The following is a 25217-nucleotide window of genomic DNA, read 5'->3' as shown; positions in this document are numbered from 1 at the left end:
AACATCCTCTGTTATTCTTAAGTACCCTTCAGAGCCAGGCTCTCCACACGCCCTTCCCAGAGCGTCTTCCTTAGTTGTCCGGGCAGTGTGCTGCGCCCTCTAGTCTGAGCACTTACACCATCCATAGGCTGTGTTATCTAGACCTTGCAGCCTTTGGCCAATATTTGATCTTCTCTGGAGTTGCTTCCCATTTTAGTCTGGAGTTCTGTGTGGCTAGGTCGTGTGCGTTTCTTCTGTTCCATGAGCACCCGCTGCTCAGAACTGGGCCCATAGGCTGACAGTACAGGTCTCATGTTGGGGCCTGTTTGAACTAGTTTGAGCTGTCTGAAGCTACCAAATCCCTACCCAAACAGAATGCCTCGTAACAAAATCTCCAAGTGTCTTGTAAAGTTTGAGAAGTACTCCTTTATTCTCCGTGAATAAAAATGAAATAATGGAATCAGCCCAACATGGGAACCATTAGTGTTTCTCCTTCTCCCACTTCCACCTCCTCCTCTTCTTGTTTGTTGCTGTTGTTGTTTTAAGCAATCACACTGGCCTCACCTCAAACTCACAATCCTCTTGCATAGCTCTCCCAAGTGCAAGGGTCACACAGCTGTGCACACCATGCCTGCCTGGGCCATAGTTTCACTTCCCTACAGTGCTGGCTGGATTTCAATCCCCACTGCATCCTCATTGTTTGCAGAGACATAAAAACAATGTCATCAGTATGTCTGGTTCTTTTCCCCAGAGAGTCTGACTTCACTGGTCTTAAGAAGTCCCAGTCATCCCAGCTGCACAGTGTGATGCTGTTCCACACACAGTCCCCAGTGAGACCTGTGTTGTCTTATCAGTGAGGGCAAAGCCCAGGATGACCATACAATCAAATAGCCAAAAACTATCTGAACAACATTACAGTAGAAAATATCAACATTTCCAGGGGATGTTTAATTGTTATTTTCCCTGCAAATGGGTGACTTCCTTGAAAACAGGGTGGAAAATTGGTAATAGAATGAAATGTTGACTCATTGGCAGATGTTGCCTTTGCCTTGGCAGTTTCAAGATAAGAATCACTCAGCAGATGTTTAATCTTCATAATGGAGAACAAGGACTGTACCTTTCTCCATCCCTATAACCATAATGTCTGAATGGATGGCTGGATGGATAGAGAGATATCACTTCTGAGAATCAGAATAAAGATGTGTAAGAAATATTGGGCCGATATTCAAGAGGCCTGAGCGGGGCACACCTTTAATCCCAGCTCTCAGGAGGCAAAGGCAGGTGGATCTCTGAGTTCAAGGCCAGCCTGGTCTACAGAGGAAGTTCCAGGACAGCCAGGGCTACACAGAGAAATCCCATCTCAAAACAAAACAAACAACCCCCCCCCCCCAAAAAAAGCCCAAAACAAAAAAGGAGAGTTTGAGTCCAGCCTTCATTTGAAACCCATTTAGGGACAAAGGGCTTATAACATTTTAAAAAGAATTATTCTTATTTATGTGTGTGTGTGTGTGTGTGTGTGTGTGTGTGTGTGTGTGTGTGTGTGTACACAACACATGCAATCCAGAAGAGGTCACTGGATCCAAACATGCAGTTGTAAAACTCCAGCATGGGTCCTAGGAACCAAACTCAGCAAAAGTTAGTATGTTATCTTAACCATGGAGGCATCCAAGGCCTGGGGCTTATAACTTTTTGAAGTAATGCATTGAATGAAGGTCCTCTTTTTTCCTCACATGGAATGACTCAAAAGGAAGAGAAAAGATTCCCACTCCTATTGAGAAATAGGGTCATTTTTGAAGGTAGAAATCCCCATAGCAAGCAAACTGACACAAGAAGACTTCACCAAAACATAGTGGTATTTTTACCCTACACCCACAACTTGAGCAGTGCGGAAGTAATAATCACCTTTTGAGAGTGGGAAATAACCTACAGCCGAGATATCAGATTTCAGTCTGTTGAGACTGGACAACCTTTCAATCCATGTGGCACTGGGGATGTCTTTGGGAACTTTTCCTGTTTAAAAAAGTATCCCAGCATAAAAAGGAGTGTGTGTGTGTGTGTGTGTGTGTGTGTGTGTGTGTGTGTGTGTGTGTGTGTGTGTGTGTGTGTGTGTGTGTGTGTGTGTTTGTGTGTGTGTGTGTAGATTTTTTTAAATTTCCGTAATTCTTGACATAGAATAATGGGACTGGAAGGGGATTTCAAGATCTCTGTACCGACCTTCTCCTTTTGCGGAGAGAAATTTGCTGAAAGCTGTGACTTCCTAGGAAAGTTTTGACTTTGGTTCTCGTAACGACATCATAAGATTTCTTGTTCTATACTCCACTTATTTAAAAGCTCATTTGCTTCCTAATTCTACTCCTCACTGACCGCTGGTGGCATGCTCTATTTCTTAATTGTTTGTAAAATGTATGCCTGTCACTGGACAATAAGGAAAGCAGAGTTAACGCCATCAGCCTCTGTACTGAGGTGCTTCTCAGTACTCTGCCATCGTGGTGTTCGTTGCTACCACAGGAATGACTTCCACAAGAAATTGTATAGAACTATCAGGGCTGGAGAGATGGCTCAGTTTGTAAGTTGCTTGCTGCATAAGTTCTGATCCCTAGAGCCCACATAAAGCTAAGTATTGGGGCTGAACATATAGCTCATAGGTTAAGAGAACTTGTTGCTCTTTCATAGGACCCAGGTTCAACTCACAACACTTGGGAGTTCATAATCATCTGTAATTCAGTCCCAAGTGATCCAATGCCCTCTTTTGACCCCTGAAGGCACCAGGAAGGCACATGGTGCACATATATACATGCAGGCAAGACACTCATACACCTAAAATAAAATAATATTTTAAAAAGTTAAACAAAACAAACAAAGAAAAAAGCGGGGCGTGGTGGCGCACGTCTTTAATCTCAGCACTCAGGAGGCAGAGGCAGGTGGATCCCTGTGAGTTTGAGGCCATCCTGGTCTACAAAGCAAGTCCAGGACCGCCAGGGCTAACATGGAGAAATCCTGTCTTGAAAAAATAAAAAATAAAAAGCAGTACATCCCTTTAATACCAGTCCTGGGAAAGCAGAAAAAGATGGAGTCCTGAAACTCACTGGCCAGCCAGCCTGGTCTAACCACGCAGCCCCAGGCTACCCAGAAAGTCCATCTCCAGATGGAGACAGCAACACTAAAAGCCCCAAACAAGCTCATGTGAACAACACCTGAGGGTTAATAACGACGCTGACTTTTGGTCTACACACACACACACACACACACACACACATACACACACACTCATTCATATGCACTCATGTCCACATGAACACACATGTACATACATGAACACAAAAATCCCCCAAATCCTTGTTTTGGGAGGAACAGAGTGATGGAGGTGCAGAGCATGCACAGGCTGTTCTTTCAGAGCAAGGCCAGTCAGCACATAAATGAATGGAATAAATTATTATTCTTTTAATTCTCAAAGCTAAATGGAGCACAAGCATGGGTTGCGTATCAAGCTGTCTGTTTAAGACACTTAGGGGAAAAAAAAGTCACGGCGGTTTTATTGAGTATTCCCGATGTTTAGCAAAGCCTCGCCGCTCTCTCCAAGGTCTATTTTGAAGATGAACAGAGCAACAGTATCTCTAATACTACAGAGAAACTAAAGGACTGCGTGGTGTGAGGGGTGCGATTTACTAACAAAGCTAAAGATGGGAAGTTCTAGTGTGGGCAGCTGCCTTTACCAGAAGGGATGATGTGACAAGCTTATCACCTTAATGGGTTACCACACCTTTTGTCTGTTGACTCTACAGGGATAACGATTTGATTACAGGATTCCTAGAATGAAGGATGATCAAGGGACGTCTCAGAATTTCCACAGTTCTGAGAACGGTGAGTTCAGTAACCCGCTGTGTTGGCACCATCAAGGAGAATTCTGTTTTATAACCACATCCCAAGACCCAGTGATATAGAGACTAAACCACCCAGGTTGACTAATATGTCCCTTGGACCACATCATAATTTTAAATGGTGGCTTTGGAAATTTTCAGAATGAAAATCTGCCTTATGAATCAGCTAGAAATTACATCTCTTGACAGTCTGTTTTATTTCATTAAGGATCTCTCCCCCCCCCCACCCCCTACCCCACCCCGAGGAATAGAAAGACTGGTTTATCTTTCTAAATTTTTTTTTAATTTACGGTTTATTTACTTTTGTGTCTATAAATGTTTGGCCTGCATACATGTCTAGTCGCCATGTGTGAGCAGTGCCTTTGGAGGCCAGAGGAGGTTGTCAGATGCTCTGGACTTGGAGTTACAGATGGCTGTAAGTCATCATGTTGGGTCCTGGGTCCTTTGCAAGGGCAATGAGTGTTCTAAACCAATAATGACCATCTTTCTATCCCCATTGATGGCTTAAACTGGATTCTTCCTGGAGGAAAAAGAAACCTGAAATGAGATTATCTCTTGCCCTGGGGCAGTTTCTGAGCCACTTGCTGACCCCGGGCAAGCCCAGGCACTTCACTCTCTTCCCCACTGGGCACCAATTGCCTCTTGACACCACCTCCTTGTACCTGACTTCCTTCTACTATCAGCCAGACTCACCTCTGGTCTTGTTGGCAGTAGAAAAGACAAGCTGGGTGTGAGCCTTGCAACCGTGACAGTCTGACTATGGGCTTTTTCTGCTGATTCATGCCACCCACACTGCGAAGTGGGTATGAGTTGCAGTAAAATTTATGTATCTGGTGTATGAAATGCACTCTATGAATGGTATTCCCTCACATATTCAAGAAGTTTTTTTGCTGCCTACCAAGTGCAGTTGTAACATTTTTAAGTTGTGAGCTAGGAATGCAGCGTGAGGGGTAGAGTGCTTGTTAGCATGCTTAAGTCCTTGGATTTCTAGCCCATGCAACCCCGAGACATGAAAAAGATTGAACTTTTTGTCCAGGGGTTTAATTCCTTTGGCCCCATTTCTATCTTTCTGTTCTTTACCCCATAGAATTCCCATATTCTTGTCCAGGACAGACAATACATGGGACCACTTACTATGTCTTGGTCCACGTGTCTTCTCATGTGAAGTATTCCCTAATGTAAATTTACCAATCCCAGGGCTCCATTGACACGCCAGCTTCATGAAGCCTTCTCTGACATCCCTGCACTCTTGTAGCTCTGAGCACATTCCAACCTGTATTGCTGTCATTTCTGCATATACATATGCATACGAAGTACTGAACAGATGTTTTGCAAAACCAAGCAAATGAGCCCTATATAAGTCAACCACAGCACATAACACAAGTTTTCTTGAAATGCTTTCCTGAGAATGCTTGATAGTAAAGGCTTGGCTGTTCTGACTTGGACTGACAAAGCACAGATGCTGTTGAGGGAGAGCTCACATTAAAAACTCATATATATATTGATACATGAGTTGGTGGCTTTATTTCTTAAAACAATGTCTGAGAAAATCCATGATGATGGAATTCACAATTTGCATATGTGGCCACACATACTCATGCAGAAGCTGCACACAGAGAAGCAGAGAAAAGCCATGCTCTGAAAATGAATATATTTGTGTTTTCTGAAGTTGTCATGAAGTCCCATTCACAAGGAACGTCTCAAGACAGCAAGACCAAAACATCCCTGGGATGAAGCATCCCTGAAACCCCAGGCCATCTCTTCGTGTATGAGTTACTCACATCTTACACAGACTAAAGGTGACTTTTAAAGGTCTCTAATAGCTTTTTAGAATTTTCATACAGTTATGATTGGGGATGTAGTGGAAGAATAAAAGAAAATGCAATTGCAGGGCATGGTGGCCCAGGCCTATAATCGCAGTGCTTGGAGCCTAAAGAAGGGGCTCTCCAGCCTGAAGCCAGTCTAGGCTAGATAGGGAGTTCCAGTCTAACCTGGGCTAAAAGAGTACCTGAAAACAAGCAGATACCAGACAGGTAGAGTTCAAGGTCATCCTTGTTTATACATAGTGAAGTTTGAAGCCAGCCTGGGCTACATGACAATCTGTCTCAAAAAACCAAAAACCCAAGAAGAAGTTTGAGAGACAAAACGCTTCATGCCACTCTAAGCAAGGTTTATAGATTAAGGGCCACTGAGGCACAGAATGAGTTCCTGGTGGGTCACAGACAGGAGACAGAACCCGTGATTCAACTCCCTTCCCAGAGGTTTCTACCTCTTCCGCTGAGGAACTGTAATCTTCCCAAGATTCCCCGGGGCAGCCCCTGGCCTCTTACCTGTCAGACAGCTGGGTAATATTATGAATGAGAATAGCCCCAGCATCAGCAAGCGTGGCTCCATCTTCCCGGCGGGTGTGTGGATCAGGATGGTACAGGGAACCAGATGAGATGCTCTGTGGTTTGTTGGATCCCGCATCCTCTTGGGGAGATGCCAGAACAAGGGCTCAGTCCTCTCCGGCTGTCATGTTGGTGTTTATACTATGTCAATGGCCGTCAGGAGCTGTTCTATTTAAGCATTAGGCTGATCTGCTCAGCAGGAAATGGAGCCTACTTTGTTCTGTGATCTCATATAGGAAGTGCCTTTTGATGACAATATAGTTTGCGGTAATTTTTCAAATCAGTTTTTTTTTTTTTAAGTTCAGTTACTGGGAGGTGTGGGCTGTTTGGTGAGAAGGATCAGGCTCCACTTATGAATTCTTTTTTTGTGTTTCACTCATAAAAGGAAAGGGAGATTCCCCTGCCATTGCAGGAGGGGTGAGCAAGCACTTCTTGGCAGTGGTCTCATTTAGGGTTCTGTAAACTGGGTCCTCCAGGTGGAGTTTCCCCAGAGGACTTAACAAAAGCCACTGAGGATCGAGCAGCAAGGTCTTGCAAGGGAGTGGAGGGGCAGCTTCCACCAAAGATGCACATTTCATCTAAACTGGTCTAACCCTGGAGCCCTCTTAGAAGTCTAGCTGGGCTCAAGGCTGTGCTGTGTGTTTAGCGGATGATGACAAGTAGACACATCTGTATTTGTTCAGTCCGTGCAAGATGTTTTTGAGTCATTGAGTTCATTGCTCCATGAATGTGGGAGCCACAAATGCAGAAGATGGACTGCCACCCAGATGAGTTTGCAGTTACAATGGGAGACTTTTGAGTTTGGCTTCTCCCAAGAGGCCTTTCAGGACCCTCTGTATTCTCTCATAGAGTCACCATGCTGTCTTGTCCTCCACTGTTTATATGCCTTTTAACTAATAGCCTAATTGCTGATCATCTTGTTTTGTGAATATGATCTGACAGAAATCTTGTTTTCCTCCCTCAAGGGGGAAAAATACACACTGGCATATAATCAGTAAATCTATAGACTATTTATAGAAGTAACACAGGCACTTCTATAGACTGTTTACAGACGTGTCACAGGCACTTTGAACTCCAAGTGGCTGAGGATCTTAAGGTTAAAGGTACTATGCTGTGGGCTTTGGAGACAAGTTATGATCGGTGTAGTTTTGACATCACCACTGAACAGCGTGCAACACACATCGATATTCAGCCATGATGCATTAAGGCATATGAATATATCTCAAGCATAGATTTCAAGCCATTTCAGACAAATTCTTGTGAGTACATGCCAAAGTTTTGTTTCAAACCTCTTGGAAATAGGTAGCTTCCACCAAGTCCATTTCAAATATTTCTTCCCTGGCAAAGACTTTTAAGAAAGAAAAGGTAGTCTAGATGACCCCAGTAGATTAATTTAAGAAACATTTGTCTGAAGGTCACTGTGTTCCTTCAGGACAGGTGATTGGTGGGTCAACTGTGTAAAGCTGAGTCCCCGCATATCAGGAAGTTGTTGAGCTGTTATCAGAAATGTTTGGTATTTCTCAGAAGAAACTGCACGTCATATCAGGCACCAAATATCTGACCCAGATTACCTTATCTTAGGTTAAAAGTGTGGCTTGGCTCCTTCTAACAGTACAAGGTGGCCGTTGGCCGCTGGCCACAATGAAGGAGAGCAGGAGACACTTAGCAAGGGAAAATGTTTGGATGAATCTCTTCAGGAAAGACATAAGGGTTGTCCTTCAAAGGTGAATGTAGCCTTTACAGACAGATCCTGCAGGCACATGCCATGGCCAACAGTTAACCAGAAGTACGGTTGAGTGTAACGCTAGAAGAAGAAGGGAGGAGAAATGCCAGCTGGGTTAATGATAAAGAGGACTTTGAAGAATAGAATAAGATGATTAGACCTGAGCCACGGGACATATCCAAACAGGGTGGAGCATGATCCCAGTGTGCTGGCTAGTTTTATGTCAATTTGACACAACTTGGGGTTATCTGAAAGGAAGGAACCTCAAATAAGAAAATGCCTCCATAAGATCTGGTTGTAGGGCATTCTTTAAATTGGTGATTGACGGGGGAGGGCCCAGCCTATGATGAAGTGGTGCCATCCTTGGGCTGGTGGTACTGACTGCTATAAAAAAGCAGACTAGGGAAGCCATGATGAGCAAGGCAGGAAGCATTCCTCCATGGCCTCTTCACCAACTCTTGCCTTCAGGTTCCTGCCCTGCTTGAGTTCCTGCCTTCATTGCTTTTGACAATAAGCCGTTATATGGAACTGTAAGGGAAATAAACCCTTTCTTCCCAAGTTGCTTTTGGTCATGGTGTTTCACCATAGCAATAGTAACCCTAGCTAAGACACCTAGGAGTGCCAAAACTGGTATAGTATTCTGGGAAGAGTAAATTTTCAAGGGAAATGAAGACTGAGAGATGCTAAATTACTCCCCAGACATTAAGTAATAAATATTTAAATATGTTTATTATAAATCCAGATAAATGGAGGCTTGCTGGCAGAGTATTTGCACAGGGAGAACAGAACGTGGGGGTAGGGAACTGAGGTTGTGGGCATTAGTGGAGGTAAACTTCACCGACTTGAGTTAACCACGTGAATGGGCCGGGTTCACATTCTTGAGGACAGTATTAAGTGAGCAGTAGAGAGATAGATTAACCCCACTTACAGAAAGGAGGTTAGGGTCTGCTTGGGAGTTCTCTCATTCCCACTGAATGTGTGTATCCCCATGGTCTTTGAAGATAGTCTTTTTAACCATCTACACTAACATTTGATTCCTAGTCTCCCCCATCCCCACCTCACTTCACATTTCTTTTTTTTTAATTTCTTTTTTTTTACATTTTTAATTTATTCGTATTACATCTCGATTGTTAGCCCTTCCCCTGTTTCCTCCCATTCTTCCCTCCCTCCCACTTCCCCCCCTTCTCCCCTCCCCTATATCTGTGATTGAGGGACTTCACATTTCACATAGAGGTTTTGTTGATCAGAGTCCAAGGCTGGAGAGGAAGATGGGCAGGAACTGAGGGAGAAAGGTGAAGAAAGAGGTCAGACTTCCCTTCCACTCCCTTCCCCTGACCCCCTGCATTGCCACAGTCACTTCAGAAACACTGCCAGCCCCGGAGAGCATGGAGGAGGCCAGGAGAAGAAGGGAAAGGATGTGTGTGAGGGATCATGGATGGGATGAGGAGGAACTTAGCAGAGGGTGGTACAGTCTCCTTCCTGGTGAGGACACGCATGTGTTCATCCTTTTCAATTGTGGATGATCTCATCCTACACACAAAAGGTTACTAAGATGAGAATTCTATTGGATTCTTTTTTGTTTTTTCTTCACATATGAAGTGTTTTAATGTTTCCATTAACGTTTTTGGAGTCAAAGTCTCTCTATGAAGCCCTGATTGTCCTAGAACTTCTTATGTAGATCAGACTGGCCTTGAACTCACAGAGACCCACTGCCTCTGCCTCCTGAGTCTTGAGACTAAAGGCCTATGCCACCATGCCCAGCATACATTTCCATTAATTTTTTGTAGGTAAGTGTAAAATATTCACGTTAATTGTTTTTTTTTCACATTAATTGTTTTGACGCAGATATTTTGTAGAATTTGTCATCTTTGCTTTCTGTTTTGTTTTTTAATCCTATTTTCCATGGCTTTATCTTCTATTCTGCAGGTTAACTTTCTCTTTATTTTCTCTGATTCTGAAAGGCCCAATGTCCTACTAAAAAGACAAACAAAAACTACTCTAATGTTTTTCTTTAACACCTTCAAAAAGTTGGGCTCTTTTTTGCTGTTTGTAGTTGCAGCTGGGGGTGGAACCCAGGGCCTCACATGTGCCAAGAACATGTCCCATCAATGTTAGTTACATGTCCCACATTGAGCCATATACTTCCAGACCCAAAGCATCCATTTCCTAAAAACTGAAAGATAATGTCTGTCCTCACTTATGGGGTACAGTATTCGTGCAATGTGGCATCTCCTGGCATCTCCATCTCCCTGAGTTCTTTCACTCCTATGTATTGGGAGCATTCAGATCCTTTGCTCATCAGCTTTGTAGACTACATCTATGCTTCCATGTTACACAGCATAGAACTACTTTCTTCTTTCTAAGTGTATTTTGGTACCCATTATCTGTCCTTCGAAAAGCATCTGCTGAGGAGCTGGAGACATGTCTCAGGATTCAGAGCACTATTGACCCTTCTTGGGGACTTGGGTTCAGTTTCCAGAACCCACATAGCAGCTTACAACTGTAACTCTAGTTCTAGGGCATCTGACTCCCTTCTCTGACTGCCAATGCTACTTACTACACATACACGATGCATTTACGTACACACAGCACATGACTCATACATATAAAAAATAGAAATACTGGGGCCAAAGAGATGGCTCAGTGGCTAAGACCACAGGCTGGTATTCCAAAGGACCTAGGTTCAATTACCAGCACCCACAGGGCAGTTTACAAATGTCTATAATTTCAGTTCCAGGGGATCTGACACTGTGACACAGTCGTACATGTAGGTAAAACACTGATACACATAAAATAAAAATAAATAATTATTTTTAAAAACAGGTACCAGTTGAATTATTTGGTCATTGTTTTCAGTTGTTAAGACATGGTTCAGGACAGGTCATCGTTCAGCAACTGAGTTGGTTAGCGTGTTTGAGGCCTTGATCTCTCTCTCTCTGTCTCTCTGACATGTTTAATGTGGTAAGCAAGACTTCACAAATTAGAGATGCAAAGAGTGAAATTTTTTCTGCTATAGAAAAGATGACGAAGGGCTGGGAGATCACTCAATGGATAAAGCACCTGCCACACAAGTGTGAGGACTGGAGTTCAGAGTTCTAAAACCCAAGTGAAAACCAGGCAGGCATGATGGCTGCTTATAACTCCAACACTTAGTGGATGAGACTGAGGTGTCCAAAACGAGCGGCCTAGCTAGACTCTCTGAATCAGGGGCACTGTAGGTTCAGCAAGAGGCTTGCCTCAGAAAATGAAGTCAAAAATGATTGAAGAAGACACCTGATGTCAAACATACCTGTGCACAATGTGTACACACCTAGGAGCTAAGATACCCACACACATGCAAACATACACATGCATGCACTCCACATACACATATGTGCATACAAAGTGAATTAATAAAATGAAAAAAGAAACGTGGTAGATGGGCAGTATCAAGATGGAGTAGAGAGACTAGGGCAACTTTAGGGGTATAATTGAGAGAGTAAAAAAAACCCTAAAACTCACTGGACAGTGATTCTGTGATATTAATCCTTTCTGCCAACACTCCAAAGCTTTTCAAAAATGCAATTCCTTTTCCTTATGCATTCTGGAGTTGAATTAGCTTAAAGCGTGCATTAGAATTCTGAGCACAGCTTTCTCTGTGAGCCAGGCATAAGAGGGAGCTGTGTAGCTCAGAATCTCATGATCTCTTTCTGTCCCTCCCTCCCTCCGTCTCTCCCTCTCTCTCTCCCATCCTCCCTCCCTATTACTTCTGTCTATTAAATGTCTACTGATGTCTTCAGAGGATGTCCACGAAAAGGAAGAACCAACACTCAGATCAAAGCCCTTCATTTCTGTCAAGTAGTCTATTAACTCTTGACTGAGTGCCTGAAATTAATTAACTGTTACCTAGGCTCTGAAGAGAAGTGGTTAAGACCTCATCACTGCCCACCATTTACTCAAGGAGAAAAAGAAACCAGCCCTTGCAAAGGGAAGCAATTGCTCACCGATCCTTGACACTGTCAGACTTGCCTGTCCTACTCAAGTGACACCACATGAAAGCACCCTCACTCTGTCATTTCAGTCCCCTCTCTGAAGAGCCATGTGCTCATTTGTGGTCTCAGAATTAGAAGAGGGGAGGGGAGAAAAGGGAAGGGAGGGGCATGGAGGAGGATAGTGGAAAGGGGGAGAGGAGGGGGAGGAGAGGAGGGGGAAGGGAGAGGAGGGGGAGGGAGCGAGAGGGGGAAGGGGAGAGAGAGGAAAGGGAAAGAAGAGAGAAGAAAGGGAAGAGAAGGAAAAGAGGGAAAGAAGGAGAGGAGAGGGAAAGGAAGGAGAGGAGAAAGAAAGGGAGGAGAGAGAGGGGTGGGGTAGGAGAGAGGACTGGGAACCATAGGTACAGAGAGAAGAAAATGGAGGCAAGGAGGGGAAAAAGTCTAAAAGGGGAGAGGTGAAGAGGACAAGACCCTTCATTTTCTTGGAGGATGGCTAGAAGTAGGTCAGGGAACCCATCGTTTATATATCTATTGCATTCCTTAGGTGAGTTATATGGGGCACCAAGCCTTCACTGCTTAGACATAGGCATGAGTGTCTATCTAAGCCCCTACAATTTCACCTTTACACAGTTCATGTGCTTGTGGGTGCATTTTCCCCTAGTATTCAACACAATAAATCCTAGATAAGGATCTAAAAAATGGATCCCATGCCAAAGCATGTCATCAAAAACGGACTGAAAAGGATTTCGCGTCTCAAAGAACTGACAGTCTAACCATGGAGATGGGGCGGCATGGCCAGACAGGTCCCTACTAAGTGTAAAGCATTCCAAATGGAGAACTCCAGAGGAGGCCACAAGAGGGGACATGGTGGGGGAAGGAGGCAGCAGGTCTCAGTCCTTGCCAGGTGGCTGATGGAAAGACAGTGTCACTGTGGTTGACAACTTCCATCAGTAACAGATATATGGGAACACCTCAGACTCTGCCCTGTTTGGCAGCAGACAAACAGGCTTCTTTCTCTCAGACTGGCATTAAGAGAAGACGGCAGCTAATTCTGTGAAATCTACAGGTGCATCCTGTTATTGTGGCACAGGGCTGAGTTTGTCAGCTTGTAATTTCCACTAAGTTTTACTAGACAGGGTCCTGTGGAACACCAAAATCCACTATGCACCAAGGAGCTGTCCTCTGTGCAAATGCTGAGGGGGGCTACCCAACTTGTGAGTTACTCCCCTATTAAAATACCAGGAGACCATTGGCTTGTCAGACTCACAGACTTCGTCGTCATGCTGAAAAGCGAGCATCAACTTTGCTATCATTTGCAGTTTATGCTAATACTCAGATTCCTATTCCGTGTGTGTGTGTGTGTGTGTACGCACGTGTGTGTTCAGATGTTTGCATGTGTATATGATGGTTAGAGGAGGTTGATGTTGAGTGTCTTCCTCAGTCACTCTTCATCATCGTTTGAGACACGGTCTCTTACTGAACTTGGAACTTCCCAAGTCTTGCTCAACACTTGGCTATCAAGTCCTATCTCTATCTTCTTAGTACTAGGATTATAGGGCTCTGCTTATGTTGGGGCCGGGCATCAAGCCTGGGTCTTCATTTTCATGCTGCAAGTGCTACACTGGCTGACGCACCTCTCCCTGACCCATGATCCCTGTTTCTATTGAGTGTTCACCATGTAGATATCAGGAAAGGCTCCCTGACATCTTCCGAGCTGGTCCTAGCTCAAGGATATACCCCAATCTCTCAAGCCAGCAGTGATGAACTCCAGTGACTTCTGGAGGTGAGGACGGAGTGGTTTTGTAGGACTGGGTTGTGGGTTTTTAGAGGAAGGTAAAGTCGTGTGTGTGTCACCTTTTGTCTAGACATCTATGTAACTATAGCTTTCCGACTGACTTCATCGGCTCAAACATTCAGCCCTCCCTTATGGTTTTTTTTTTCCAGTGCTGGTAATCAAATGCAGGGCCTGGCAGGTGCCAAATCAAGTGAGCCTCCTCACTGAGCAAGTCCTAATGCCTCCTTCAGTCTCATCTGTTACTTCTAGGTGAGTCTTCCTGAAGAACACATTTCTCCCTCCTTTTTTTTTCCAAATTAAACTTAGGAATGGCCAAAATGGCATTGAAACGAACCCCAAACTCTTTAGCCTGGTATTTACAAAGTTTCATAATCTGCCTCATCCTCTTCAGTACGAATTCTTCCTCCACACTTCCTGTTCAATCACTAGTCCCCCAAATGGTCGTCTCATTTTTAGTTATCTCTGAAGAGTCCGTAATCCCAAGCCTTGCTTACTCTTTTTTTTTTTTTTAAAGTTAGCGTATAGTAGTTTTACAAAGAAATATATTTCATTATGACATTTTCAGAAATGCATATCTGGTCATATTTTGATTATATGTACTCTCCAATTACTCCTTAAATTTTTTCCTCTTATTGAAAATAGATTTTTTTCTACGTGTAATAGATCCTGATTATGTTTTGCCCTCCCTCTGTTCCACTCAGTTCCCCTTCCTATCCTTTCCCATCCAGACCCACTCCTTGTCTGTTTCTCATTAGAAAACAAATAGGCTTCTAAAGGACGGCAGTGATAAAATAAAATAAGATAAAACAAAAACTAACATATTAGACTGGGACAAAACAAACAGAAGGAAAAGAGCCCAAAAGAAGGTACAAGAATCAGAGACTCACTCATTGGCACTCAGGAGTCCCATAAAAACCTAACTAAAATCCATTATCTATCTATCTATCTATCTATCTATCTATCTATCTATCTATCTATCTATCTATCTATCCATCTATCTATATGTACATACATAGGACCTGGTGCAGACCTGTGCCATGCTGCTGCAGTCTCTGTGAGTTCATATGAGCTTTGACCACGTTGGTTTAGAGGGCCTTGTTTTCCTGGTGTCCTCCATCCCCTTAGGCTCTTACAGTCTCTATGCCTCCTGTTCTGCAGGGTTCCCTAAGCCCTAAGGGGGAGGGATTTGATGGAGACATCCCATTTAGGGCTGTGTTACAAAGCCTCTCATTCTTTGTATAACGGCTGGCTGTGAGTGTGTATTTATACCCATCTGCTGCAGGAGGAAGCTTCTTTGATGATGACTGAGCAAGGCCGTGGTCTATGAGTATAGCAGGAATGTCATCAGAAGCTGTTTCATTCTTACATTTTTGCTGTTTTGTTTTGTCTTGTTTTGGAACAGTAGTATTTGGTTTTACCCTAGGTCCCTGGGCAATCTAGTCTTAGACTCTTGGTTACCCAAGCAGTGTTGGGCATGGCTTCCATCTTATGGAGTAGGTATTAAGTCAAATCAGACATTTGCTGGCTACTCCCACAAGCTTTGTGCCGCCATTGCACTAGCATATCTTGCAGGCAGGACAGCATTATCTATCCAAGGATTTGTGGCTGGGTTGGTATTTATGTTTTGGTAGCACACAGGCTACCTTTCCTGGACCAAAGCTGGTAGACTATGGAGGTGAAGTCTCTATGCAGGCACCAGCTCACCTGTTCAATGAGTTGCGTAGGTGTGGTCTTCAGCCATGGGGCCTTGCTGTTAGTTTATAGAGAGCAACCTGTTCTCTTAGCACCAGCCTAGGTTGTTTGGGAATTTCCATGGGACCCCATGGCCAAAAATTCAATTATATGTGACCCAATCCTGATTCTGGATGCTTCATTTGATGACAAGAGATAGCTAGTTGAGGCTCTGTTTCCCCATTATTTGTTGATTTCCATTAGATCCTTTTTTTTTTTTTTTTTTTTTTTTTTTTTTTTGTTTTGTTTTGTTTATAGAGACAGGGTTCCTCTGTGTAACAGCCATAGCTGTCCTGGACTTGCTCTGTAGACCCAGGCTGGCCTTGAACTCACAGAGATCTTCCTGCCTCTGCCTCTTGAGTGCTGGGATTAAAAGTGTGTACCATGCCTTGCTCATCTGTATATATTTTTTAAAGCTTCTACTGTATTAAGTTTACATACTACCCTTCAAATGTTCCTTTATTTTAACTATCTCTCCTCATAGTCTCTCCTTCACCCCCTCCTCCCTTAACCTCTCCATCAGACCCTCCTGTTCTAGACTTTCTCCTCCCTTCATCCAGAACTGTATAGTCTATTTCCCTTTTCTAATTAGAGCCATTTTCCTGACCTAGTCACTCACTCTATATGTAACCTCTTTGGTTATATTGACTGTAATTTGCTTACATTGATTTAATAGCTAATATCCACATATAAGCAAATACATACCATAGTTCTCTTTCTGGGTCTAGGATACTCACTCAGGATGATTTTTTTTTTTTTTTAGTTCCATGCATTTACCTCTGAATTTAATGATTTCTTAAAAAAAAACAAAAAACAAAAAAAACAAACAGCTGCATAATACTCCATTGTGTAAATGAACCACATTTTTGTTATTCATTCTTCTGTTGAGGAACATGTAGGTTGTTTCCAACTTTTGGCTATTATGAATGGAGCAGCAATGAACATGGCTGAGCAACTGTGCCTGTGGTAGGATGAAGTGACCCTTTGGTATATGCCCAATAGTAGTACAGCAGGTCAATTCCTACCTTCCTGAGGAATCACCACACTGGTTTCCATAGTGGCCCTATAAGTTTGCATTTCCACCAGCAGTGGACATGTGTTCTCCTCGCTCCACATCCTCATCAGCCTGAGATGTCACTTGTTTTGTTGGTCTTAGCCATCCTGACAGGCGTAAGATAGAATCTCAAAGTAGTTTTGATTTTCATTTTCTCTGATGGGTAAGGATGTTGAACTTTTAAGTGCTTCTCAGCCATTTGAGTTTCTTCTTTTAAGACTTCTCTGTATAGATCTGCACCACATTTTAAAATTGGGCTATTTGGTGTTTTTTTTTTTAATATCTAGTTTCTTGAGTTCTTTATATATTTTGGATATCAGCCCTCTATTGAATTCTAAAAAAAATTTCTTTGACATGAAACTTCTGTTTCATGAGGACCCATTTATTAATTGCTAATGTTAGTACCTTTGCTATCTGTTTTCTGTTCAGAAAGCTGTTTCCTGTATCATTTCAGTCACTGCTATTCCCCATTTTCTCTCCTATCAGGTTCAGTGTATCTGGTTTTATGTTGATGTCTTTAATCCATCTGGACTTGAGCTTTGAGCAGGATGGTAAGTATGGATCTATCTGGATTCTTCTACACGCAGACGTCCACTTTGACCAGCGTCATTTGTTGAAAAGGGTCTTTTTTTTTCCTAATGTGTTTTTTCTGGCTTCTTTATCAGGTGTCCATAGGTGTGTGGATTTATATACAGATCTTCAAATCAATTTCATTGATTAATTTGTCAGTTTTTGTGCCAATACCAAGCTGCTTTTATTACCATAGCTCTGTAGTACAGATACCTCCAGCAGTTATTTTATTATTCAAGATTGGTTTTGCTGTTTTTGTTTTTGTTGTGTGTTTCCATATGAAGCTGAAAATTGTCCTTTCAAGATCTGTGAAGAATTGTATTGAAATTTTGATGAGGGTTGCATTGAATTTGGTAGAATGGTCATTTTTACTATATTAATCTTACCAACCTATGACCTTGGGAGATCTTTTTATGTTCTGATATCCTCTTCAATTTCTTTTTCAGTGTCGTCAAGTTTTTTATTATACAAGTCTTTCACTTGCTTGGTTGGAGTTACCCCAAGATATTTTACATTATTTGAAGCTATAGTGAAAGGTGATATTTCCCTGATTTCTTTCTCAGTCCTTTTGTCACTTGTATATACAAGGGCTACTGATTTTTGTGTTAATTTTGTATCCAGCTACTTTGCTGAATGTGTTTATTAGTTGTAGGAGTTCTCTGGCAGAATTTTGGGGGGTCGCTTATGTATACTGCCGTATCTACAAATAAAAATACCTTGATTTCTTCATTTACAATTTGTATCTTCTTGATCTCCTTCAGTTGTCTTGTTGCTCTGGCTAAGACTTTAAGTACTCTATTGAATAGGCATGGAGAGAGGGGATGTTTCCTTGTTCCTGATTTTGGTGGAATTGTTTTGAGTTTCTCTCCATTTAAGTTGATATTGGCTATGGGCTTTCTGTAAACTGCCTTTATTATGTTGAGATATGTTCCTTGTATTCCCAGTAGCTCCAGTAATTTCATCATGAAGGGGTATTGGAGTTTTGTAAAAACAAAAAGAAATGAACAAAAAACTTTTTTGTATCTAAAGAGATGATCATGTAGGTTTTTTACTTTCAGTTTGTTTATATGATGGATCACACTTATCAATTTACATATGTTGAACCATCTGTGCATCTCTGGAATGAAGCCTACTTGATCACGATGGATGATATTTTTAGTGTGTTCTTGGATTTAGTTTGCAAGTATTTTACTGAGAATTTTTGCATTCGTGTTCATAGGTGGAATTGGTCTGTAATTTTCTTTCCTTGTTGTGTCTTTATTTGGTTTGTGTGCCAACTCCTCTGCTACTCCTTAAGGCCCAATCCATATACCACTTTTAAAAACTATCTCATCAGATCCCATTATCTGGAGGCGTTCTCTTCACTGAGCTCTTACCTTAGCACACTCCCAGCACTGAAACGATCACTAGCATTGAATAAATGGTTGCTGCATGGTGCACTCTGTGCTGCCCATTTTCAAAGTGTTGCCTTCATGACTTTTGCACAGCAACTGTCTATGACTGATACATTATCATGGCTTCTGTTTGCTGAAGAAGACATTGCAGTTTCCTGTGGCTATGACATGACCACTCTCACACAACTCATGAGAGGTGGTGTCTACAAATGCAACCCCCAAACAGGCTACTATTCCATCACTCTCAAGACATTTACCAACTTAAAACTGTCATTGGATGCATGCCCAAGAATTCCAGCCAAACTCTGTGTGTCTCTAGGAAAAGACTGTGTCTTTCCCTAACACCACCATTTTAGTCTCAGTTCTGAGTGTAGGACTTGCCGCGTGATAACATAATTGCTTCTGTTGAATTAATAATTCTATGGAGAACCATTTAAAAAGGCTTCTGTACAAATGTTTTGGTTTTCCACTAGACGTGTGAGACAGCTTTCTGTCACCGTGACAAAATCCCTGATAAAATCAACTTAAAAGTAGAATGATTTATTTGACTAAAAACCATCTGGAACTCTATTCATAGTATATACCTTTTCTGACTAGTATAGGCATCAGACACACAAGTTGTACACAGATATACACGCAAACAAAACACCTAAATATATAAAAAAAATTTAAAAATTAATGCCTTTTATTTTTTTAATTAAAAAACAAAAGTTTGGTAGAAGACTTCAATGAAGTTGGGTAGTCATAGGTTCAACCATATATGCATAAAATTGGGCTTGTTGATGTAAACATCTTTTCTTACTGGTGAAATGCCTCCCTTGACTCTGGACCCACCTCTCCTTCAGAGCAGAGGGGTCTGCAGCAGTGACGCACACTAGCCTTGGGCTCCGAGCGCCTGAGACCACTTCCTGATAAATGAAAGACAAGAGAGGACAGTAGCATAATGTCTTGTTTATTCTCGTTTCTCAGAAATTTTGTTCCTCTCCATAGGGTCTCAGTTTTCCCCCACATTTCTCTTACATCCAGTGTCAAATCTTGAGGAGACAAACAAAGCCAAAACCAAGAACAAAACGTGGACTTTCTTCTCAGGAATGATGACAGAGGATTACCTCCTAACAGGCAAGTGGTTTTCATACAAAACCTAGATGATTAAGAGAAGAGGAGTAGCCATCTCTCAGAACCTCTGCTGAGCCCAGCAACAACACAGCAAGTGGCTCAGTTCACAGAATCAAATATCTGTTTCATCAGTCGTGGCAGGATGGCATATTAAGAATACCTCGAACTGGGCGTGATAGCGCACGCCTTTAATCCCAGCACTCGGGAGCAGAGACAGGCAGATCACTGTGAGTTCCAGGCCAGCCTGGTCTACAAAGTGAGCCCAGGACAACAGGCAAGGCTACACAGAGAAACCCTGTCTTGAAAACAAAAACAAAAACGCCAACAGAAGAAGAGGAGGAGAAGGAAAGGGAGGAGGAGGAATACCTCAAATCAATGATATTTCTTCTTTCTGAGAAGCTGGAGACTCTTTTGGTTGGATAACCTTATTTTCCCTGCCCAACCCACTATGAAATTTTTTTTGTTTGATACAGGAAAAGACTGAGCCTGGGTGAATTTATCCAAGATAGAGAAAGAACTGTCTTCCTCCCTTCCCCCTCCCTCCTTTCTCCCTTCTGTCTCTCCTTTCCTTTCTCTCTCTTCTCTCCTTTTTGTTTATTTTCATGATAGGCTCTCATGTGGACAGGCTAGCCTTGATCTTGCTCTACAACTGCAGATAACCTTGAATTTTTGTTTTTGTTTTTTGAGACAGGGTTTCCCTGTGTAGCCTTGGCTCTCCTGCATTCTCTTTATTGACCAGGCTGGCCTTGAACTCATGGTGATCCACTTGTCTCTGCCTCCTGAGTGCTGGGATTAAAGGCGTGCGCCAGCATTGCATCGCTAACCTTGAATTTTCGATCCTCTTATCTCTACTTTCTGGGAGTGGGATTATAGGTGTGCATCACCACATTCAGCTCAGAGGAAAACACACACACACACACACACACACACACACACACACACACACACACACACACACACACTTTTTCTTTTTTAGATGGTTTCTTGGTGAAACAGAGCCCTGGCTGTCTTCCAAACTCAATTTATAGACTAGGCTGCCCTGAACAGAGTTCTGCCTGCCTCTGCCTCCCGAGTGTTGGGATTAAAAGTGTGCACCACACACCTGGCCGAAAGGACACATTTCTAATTAATTGCCTCCCCTATCTGCCATTTGCTGAAAACAATCTCTGTTTGCATGATCTATATTTCCCCCACGTTTTTGACAAGCCTACCTGTTTTATATAGAATATTTTCTACTCATTTTTGGACCCTTGTGACCTCTACTATTTATGAAGTAGCTACTATATTCCAGGTGCATATTTAAGCACTGGCAAAACAGGGGGGAAACACACACACAATCCTTGATGTTATCACTGTGGCACCTCATTTGGGGTGAGGCTAGCAGACAAGAAGCAATGAAACGAGTGATATATGTCACAAGAAAGTAATGAAAGTAGATCAGCCATGCTGGAGACAGACCAGAGAAGATGCCCTTCTGAGTGGAAAAGTGACTCAGAGAAGCTGCCATTTGTGGAAATGAGAGATGTCAGTGCTTGCTAAGCTGGGCTGGCATACATAGAAGCTGGTCTGGGTCTGTGAGAAAGACATACAGCTAAGCGTTCTGTTCTTGATATTGACATTTGGCCGTTCTGAGACGGGGGTGTAATTCAGTGGACAGAGCGCTCACTTCACACACACAAAACCCTCGATTCCATCCCCAGAACATCACAAAACTAGGCATCAGGAGCACAGTCCTGTAACTCCAGCAATGTGGAGGTAGGAGCAGGAGGGGCGGTGACACTTTGAGAGAGAGCTGGTAAAAACTGGGAGCAACGGAGAGCCTGTCATCCTCGGCTGCATAATGAGTTCAAGGCCAGCGTGGGATACATGAGACTCAAAAGCAAAAGAGAGATACTGTATGTATGTTGGAGAAGCTGTACTCTGACGTAGAATGGAGAACATCACCCTTTAAGGGAAGAGCACTTCTGAGCAAAAGAGTTCGGTGTAACTAGTGTGCAAGAACAGTAAACAGGCTAGTGGGGTAGAGAAACCAGGCACACGGGTGAGAGATGCAGGATGGGAATTTGCACAGGACTAAATAGGCTTACAGGCAGGTCAGGGGTGTGGCCCTTTATTCCGGCTTGGGAAGCTGCAGGTTGATGAAGAATGCACTCAGCAGCCCAACTTCAATAAGGGTCACTTACAATCTGGCGCAGATGGGAGATCTGGAGTGGTGGTTGCTTGAGGCTCTGTTTTTAAAAGTATAACAAGGTCTGGGGGTGTACTTCAGTGACAGAGTACTTGCCTAGCGTCTGCAAGGCCCAGGGTCTAAGCTTAGCACCTCCCCTACTCCTTCCCCCAACCTCTTCTTCATTACACAGTTCTTGTTTCATTGAACAGATGTGTGTGTATGTCTGTGTGAATGTGTGTGTGTGAGTGTGTGTGTGTGTGTGAGTGTGTGTGTTTGTTTGTGTGTGTCTGTGTGTGTGTGTCTGTGTGTGTGTGTCTGTGTGTGTGTGTCTGTGTGTCTGTGTGTGTGTAAGGAAAATAGAAGAATCAGTTCTGACTCAAATATTTGGCCCAACTGCCTGACGAAAGATGTTGCTGCTGGGCTGGAGGAAGGCTCAAATGGTTAAGAGAGCTTCCTGTTCTTCCCGAGGACCTCAGTTCAGTTCCCAGCACTCAAGCAGGGGAGCTCACAACTGCTGGTAACTCCAGCTCCATGGAGATCTGACAGCCCTGGTCTCCATGGGCACCAACACTCAGGTACCCATCCCACATGCATGCACACACGTAGACATAGTTATATATCTCTTTTGCTTTTTATTTTTCTTTCAGGTGTATGGGTGTTTTTCCTGCCTTCAGAGGCCAGAAGAGGGTGTTGGATGATTCCCTGGAACTAGAGTCACAGATGGTTGGGAGCTACTCAGTGGGTGCTGGGAATGGACCCTGTGTCCTCTGGAAGAGCAGCCAGTGCTCTTAACCTCAAAGCTGTCTCCCTAGCTCATGATGATTGTTTTGGTTTGTTTTTAAATGCTGCTGCTGCTTCCTGAGTAGGAGCTGGTGTGTGGTGACGAGGGGCATGTAGAACCTTCTGTTTGGGGCCACAGCATCTGGCATCTTAATGTGGATGTGTATTGACTAACTACCTTAGTGGTGACACTGTGCTCTAAAGTGGGGCAGAGAATACATCAAAAGGAGTGGAAGGAGTTTAGAGGCTAGCCAGGGTTTAAAAATAGAGCATATGAAGTAAAGGCAGTGGCACAGGACTTTAATCCCAGCACTTGGGAAGCAGAGGCAGGCAGGTCTCTGTGAGTTCAAGGCCAGCCTGGTCTACCAAGTGAGTCCAGGACAGCCAAGGCTACACAAAGAAACCCTGCTCAGGAAAAAAAAGTTTATTTTTTGGGTGAACAGTGAAGTTGAGCAGATGGTACAGCTTTGGACTTTGTCTTCTGTGTTTGTATCACACATTCACAGGTTCCCCCACTAGAGTGAGGCATCTTCTCCACTGATGGGCCCACATTGCCTTATCATTATGTTTCTGTGATTTTTTTATTTTAAGTTGAAACTATTGGCAGGCAAGGTATCCGGCAAGATGAACTTGGCTGTCTGTTGCTGTTGAGTACACTCAGGGAATGAGATGTGTCACATGCTAGTGTCTCTCAATCTTGGGTGATTCTTCAAACGCTCTGGGCAACCTTAGCATCTTTTTACGCTAAGCTCTGTACATGGAGTTTCAGACTCAGTCTGCAGGACCCGGGGCTGAGGCATCATCAAGTTCTCAGACACTCACAGATAATTTTAAAGTAACTCTCCACTGGAAGCATGGCTTAAGTCTTCATTTGCCGCTGACATTTGAGATTAGGGAGCAAAAGGAGAGAGAGAAACAGCTCAGGCAGTAAAGTGCTTGCTGCACAGGCAAGAGGACCTGATTTGGGTCCCCAGAACCCACATGGCCAGCCAGCCTAGCCTCCTTGGTGAGCTTCATGTCAATGAGAGACCCTGTATTAAAAACAAGGTGGCCGGGCGGTGATGGTGCACGCCTTTAATCCCAGCACTCGGGAGGCAGAGGCAGGTGGATCTCTGGGAGTTCCAGGACAGCCTAGTCTACAAAGAGAGTTCCAGGACAGCCAAGGCTACAAAGAGAAACCCTGTCTTGAAAAACCAAAACCCAAACCAACCAGACAAACAAAAAAAGCCAAGGTGGATGACACATCCTGGAGGATGATGACTCCTGAGAATGTCTCCTGGCCTCCATAAGCATGTACACAGACACACGGACACTCAGACACACAGACACACAGACACACACACACACACACACATACACACACACCAAAATGTGAGAGTAGCAGGGACATATGGTTTGGCCTTTAGAAAAACAAGTTGAAGCTACTAATTAAACCATCTCAAAGGCAAGGCATTTAAAATTACATAGTTCTATTTAACACAAATCCACTTACAGGAGGAGAGATTTGTGGAAGAGTATAGTTTTCCAGAAGACCCAAAGAAATCTTGGGCTAAGGCAGCTTGGAGGAATTGAAGGAAAAGAAGTAGAGGCTTTTAATGAATAAACATTCGGTGCCTCTGGCCTTAAGTCACAGTCTCATTCATCCACATTCTCAATGAACCATAAACAACCAACGAACCTGAATTTCCCCCAGGCCAGGGCCCCGTTCCTCACTCTTTCTGATGCAAAAGGCTAGCCTGTGCTACATAAGACCCTGCCTCAACAACCTGCTGCTCCACCCCACCCCAAATCAAAAGAGTAGAAATTATCTTTCTAGACTCATCACTTGGGAGGCTGGAAAATCCAAGGCCACAGTGCCGGAGTGTTCTGAGCTTCTCATGAACGCTTTGTGATACTTCAACTCACGGAGGAAGATGGAAGGTTAAGAGGATGCGTTTGGAGCTGACAGAGTGCTAGGGACAGCCTACTTTATGACAACCTGCTCTCACGAGAATGGCATTACCCACAATTAACGGTCTAACCATGCCTTAACGTTTCCATCTCCCAGCACTACCACCACAATGGCAACCAAATTCCGACATGAGTTTTGGCGAGGACAAACCACATTAACGTACAGCACAGTGGAGTTCCAGTATCGTGTGTGTAACAGAAGCGAGCTCACGCTGACTAAGATGCTGCTTTCCACCTCAGCTCTGTGTGACTCCAAGGAGGCTGCTGACTTCATCCCCTCCATATTTGTACTCTACTGTTCAGAGTCAAGCTGCCTGGTGGTTTCTGGCAGCCCCCCATCAGAGTGTGAAGAAGATGTTTCAGATTTGCTTTCTCTTCTGGAACAATGTTCATGTCTACACGAACAAAAATGTCTTCTCTGGAGCACAGACATCCAACACCCCAGGAGACACAAGCATTAAATTCTTATTTTCAACTTTTTTTTTGTAATAGAAATGACATTTATTTTGTTCGAGGAAAATGTCCAAATAGAAAGGAAATGAAAGAAAGGGAGGAAAGAAGGGGAAAGAAAACAACTGTTCAGGGGAAAAGTCAAGAAATTCACCCATGCTGCTCACTGTTTCTCTGAAGGTCACATTGACAGATGTTTTGATAAGGACATCCTCTCTGGTGCATCATGGGTAGAAGGTGCTGTGAGTCACAGCATCCCTGTCCTGCCT

At 43.4% G+C, this 25217-nt stretch overlaps 2 protein-coding genes across 5 annotated transcripts in view; both read right to left on the bottom strand.

Annotated features, from left to right (window-relative positions):
- The window catches only part of Il2ra (interleukin 2 receptor subunit alpha), a 42887-nt gene extending 36564 nt beyond the window's left edge, over nucleotides 1–6323 (bottom strand). Inside the window, exon 1 of the mRNA XM_051150877.1 lies at nucleotides 6188–6323. Within this exon, the coding sequence (XP_051006834.1) occupies nucleotides 6188–6251 (64 nt within the window). The 5' untranslated portion in view covers nucleotides 6252–6323. The remainder of the gene's footprint in view (nucleotides 1–6187) is intronic.
- The window catches only part of LOC127194016 (3-alpha-hydroxysteroid dehydrogenase), a 1235587-nt gene that overhangs the window by 881747 nt on the left and 328623 nt on the right, over nucleotides 1–25217 (bottom strand). The window lies entirely within an intron of this gene.

This window comes from Acomys russatus, chromosome 9, assembly GCF_903995435.1.
Source record: "Acomys russatus chromosome 9, mAcoRus1.1, whole genome shotgun sequence".
Classification (NCBI taxonomy): Eukaryota; Metazoa; Chordata; class Mammalia; order Rodentia; family Muridae; genus Acomys; species Acomys russatus.
The sequence above is the reverse complement of the archived record's forward strand: the minus strand, read 5'-3'. Positions and strand labels throughout refer to the sequence as shown.